Source organism: Triticum dicoccoides, unplaced genomic scaffold (genome assembly GCF_002162155.2).
Source record: "Triticum dicoccoides isolate Atlit2015 ecotype Zavitan unplaced genomic scaffold, WEW_v2.0 scaffold207213, whole genome shotgun sequence".
Lineage (NCBI taxonomy): Eukaryota > Viridiplantae > Streptophyta > Magnoliopsida > Poales > Poaceae > Triticum > Triticum dicoccoides.
The window spans coordinates 1-2,814 of NW_021236702.1; the positions used below are offsets into that span (position 1 = coordinate 1).

A 2,814-nucleotide genomic window follows, 5' to 3' on the forward strand; every position below is an offset into this window, starting at 1 on the left:
CATGATTATTGGCCTTTCAGACTTCGAACCATAAAGAAAACATGGCCAATACACAATCATTTCCTTGCTCACCTTGACGCTTATGGACTACAAGGTTTTGCTAGGCTCACATCATGCGAAGACCAAGTACGTTCGGACCCATCCCTTTTGACATCCCTCGTTGACCGGTGGAGACCTGAAACCCACATCTTTCACTTTCGTTTTGGGGAGCTTGCACCTACACTGAAAGATGCTTCTATGATCACTGCTCTACCAATTAGAGGTGAGCCGGTAGTCTCTCCACGAGTGTCTTCATCTTGGGCATTAGATATAGCAGCCCGTCTTGGGATGGAAATGCCAGAATCACAACGTTCTGGTAACCCTCGGGGCATCCCACTCGTCTGGCTTCATGATAACTTTCTTAATTTATCTAGCTTCGCCAATGAGGAGACGAGAAAAAGACATTTGTTTGCGTATTTGTTGTGGCTCCTCGGAAATCTATTTCCAAATTCACATGGGGACGTTGTTGTCCCTGGTCTCATCTACATTGCAGAGAATATGGTAGATGAACCTTTACCCGAGCAGCCAAAATACAGCTTCGGTTCTGCCATGCTATCTCATACATACAGAGGCTTGTGTGATGCCACGCAAAAAACCTCTTTCGCACAAAAAGCTCCATTACTTTGTGTCGCCTATGAGTTTCTACAGTTATGATCCTGGGAATACCTCCCTGTAGGACGACCTCGTATAGTACAACCCATATACCCATATGACTTTGGCGAGGGTGCTAGCGCAACTATGGCCACCAGGTGGACAAAGGCACGGAAACGTTGGTCTCCAGATATTGCGAAAAATTGTTACCCTATGTACCACCAGCAGTTTGAGATACTTGATGAGGCAGAAGTTACATGGAACCCGTGGACTCAGGACCAGCTAAAAATGGTCTTTGATGCTCGACACTTCACACCAGGCATGTTAACCGATAGTGCATTCTGGCTGACTCGCTGCAACTTATTGTTCCTGTGGTGTGTTGAACCTTACAACCTAGAGCGTGTAATGAGACAGTTCGGTCTCTATCAAGAAATTTTACCACCTTTTCCCAGACGTATCGACGAGGAAACACATAAGTAAGATGTGACATCCCTAAATAGTTAGTATCATTTTTAATTTACTAAACTCACACTTTGTTACATAATTTGCAGGCTAAAAATATGGGCAGGGGTTGGAGTTTATACGATTGGAGGGAAGAGAACAGTGAATGGGTACACAAGTGGGAAAATGAAGCGCTAGCAGATATAGTGCGTCAACTTAGGTATATTTTATGTACATTATTTTTTTATGTTGATCATACGATGCGTGAAGATGCTTTGCTTTCATCACAACGGTTTATGTCATTATTTAATTTCGCAGACCGTACGATGGAAGTACAGATCAAGCGTACAAGCAGTGGTACTGCATGAACACACGTGCTAGCCTGGCCAGTCAGCCAGCTACTATACCAACACATCTCACACAAGAGGAGCAGGCGCGGAGACATGTTGAGCTGCATGCAGCTTACTATCGTGACCACCTGGTAATCACTTGTAACTTTTTTAGGTCCATCATTTCATAATCATTTGAACTAAATAACATCCAAATATTGTTCAGCTTGAAAATGTCAACGAAGTAGGGCAGATGGCTACGGATAGCATGCCGGCCCAGGACCCATATCGCAAGACATTCCAGAAACTTTTGCAACAATTCGTGGCAAAGAAGTTCAGATGCGGTAGAGGCGACGACGTTGCCACTGGAGCATACATGCCGGTAGCGAGGTCAGCCAGACCGAGTGCGGCACCGTCGTCCAGACCGAGCGAGGCACGTACGAGCCATGAGCAATGGGGGGAGGGTCCGAGTACTAGAACGACATTGCCACGACATGACTCATCTCTGCCGCTGCATCGCTCTTCTTCGATGCAGCTTCGTCAGGGGCAGACATCTCAGGACCATGGCACGGGCTTGGATTCGATGCCCGAGCAATTTCTTTCCCCTAACCCATATGCGTACACAGGATATGATGCATACACCCAAGGTGAGGGATCTCAGCCGTATCTCTCCACGCGAGGGATCCCCATGCCCGAGGAGACTCGTGTACCAGATTTAAACCAGCACCACGTACAATGGCCAGACAGTATAGGAGAGGGATATGCTCAGGTAGTCATGTTTACATTTCAATGCATTTACAATGATATCATATATTATCCTCTAACAGTTTGTTTAAAATGTTTCTATGTGCAGGACACACCTGATGTTAATTGGGGCGATGAGAACACCCAACGCGGCGTCAGCACAGGCCTCCGGGGAGCATCACGTGATCATGGCGTCAACACAGGCCTCCGGGGAGCATCACATGATCTTGGCGACACGGTTACGTCATTAGTTACAGAGTTCTTCGGAGGGGACGTTATTGGCCCATCTTTTATCCCCCCGGAGTCACAACCATACGCCTACAATTACGCTTCAGGTTCGCAACAAGGATTCGCGACTCCACCACCTACGCAGGACTCGCAGACACATGAAGCCGAATTGGAGTACGGCCGCGGTCTTCGTGTGCCCCGGCCACCTAATCGCTTGTCGCCTTCCGGTCGTAAGGAAAGGCCAGGTGGTCGTCGTTAAGTAGGGTGATTCATCTATGCACGTGCGCGACCCATTGTATCTACATATGTGTGTATCAGACTTTTCAATTTGAACATCTATGTATGCTGAAATAAAAATGCACCAGTCAGGAACAATTTTTCCCGCCTATATCTTCCGCCATACTATCCCGCTCCACTCTTTTGCTTATGTTAGGCCGAAATA

At 47.1% G+C, this 2,814-nt stretch overlaps 1 protein-coding gene across 1 annotated transcript; it reads left to right on the forward strand.

The window, feature by feature from the left end:
* Positions 1 to 19: 19 nt before the first annotated feature.
* On the forward strand, positions 20 to 2,740 carry LOC119345122. Its single transcript, XM_037615330.1, has 5 exons — positions 20 to 1,106; positions 1,182 to 1,291; positions 1,390 to 1,552; positions 1,627 to 2,169; positions 2,254 to 2,740. The coding sequence occupies exons 2-5, from the start codon at positions 1,191 to 1,193 to the stop codon at positions 2,629 to 2,631; spliced, it is 1,185 nt and encodes a 394-aa protein (XP_037471227.1). The 5' UTR covers positions 20 to 1,106; positions 1,182 to 1,190; the 3' UTR covers positions 2,632 to 2,740.
* Positions 2,741 to 2,814: the final 74 nt, after the last annotated feature.

Coding starts and splice junctions, on each gene's coding strand:
- LOC119345122 (XM_037615330.1), top strand. CDS start 1,191: ATGGGCAGGGGTTGGAGTTTATACGATTGGAGGGAAGAGAACAGTGAA. Junction 1,292..1,389: donor GATATAGTGCGTCAACTTAG/GTATATTTTATG, acceptor TTAATTTCGCAG/ACCGTACGATGGAAGTACAG. Junction 1,553..1,626: donor CTTACTATCGTGACCACCTG/GTAATCACTTGT, acceptor AATATTGTTCAG/CTTGAAAATGTCAACGAAGT.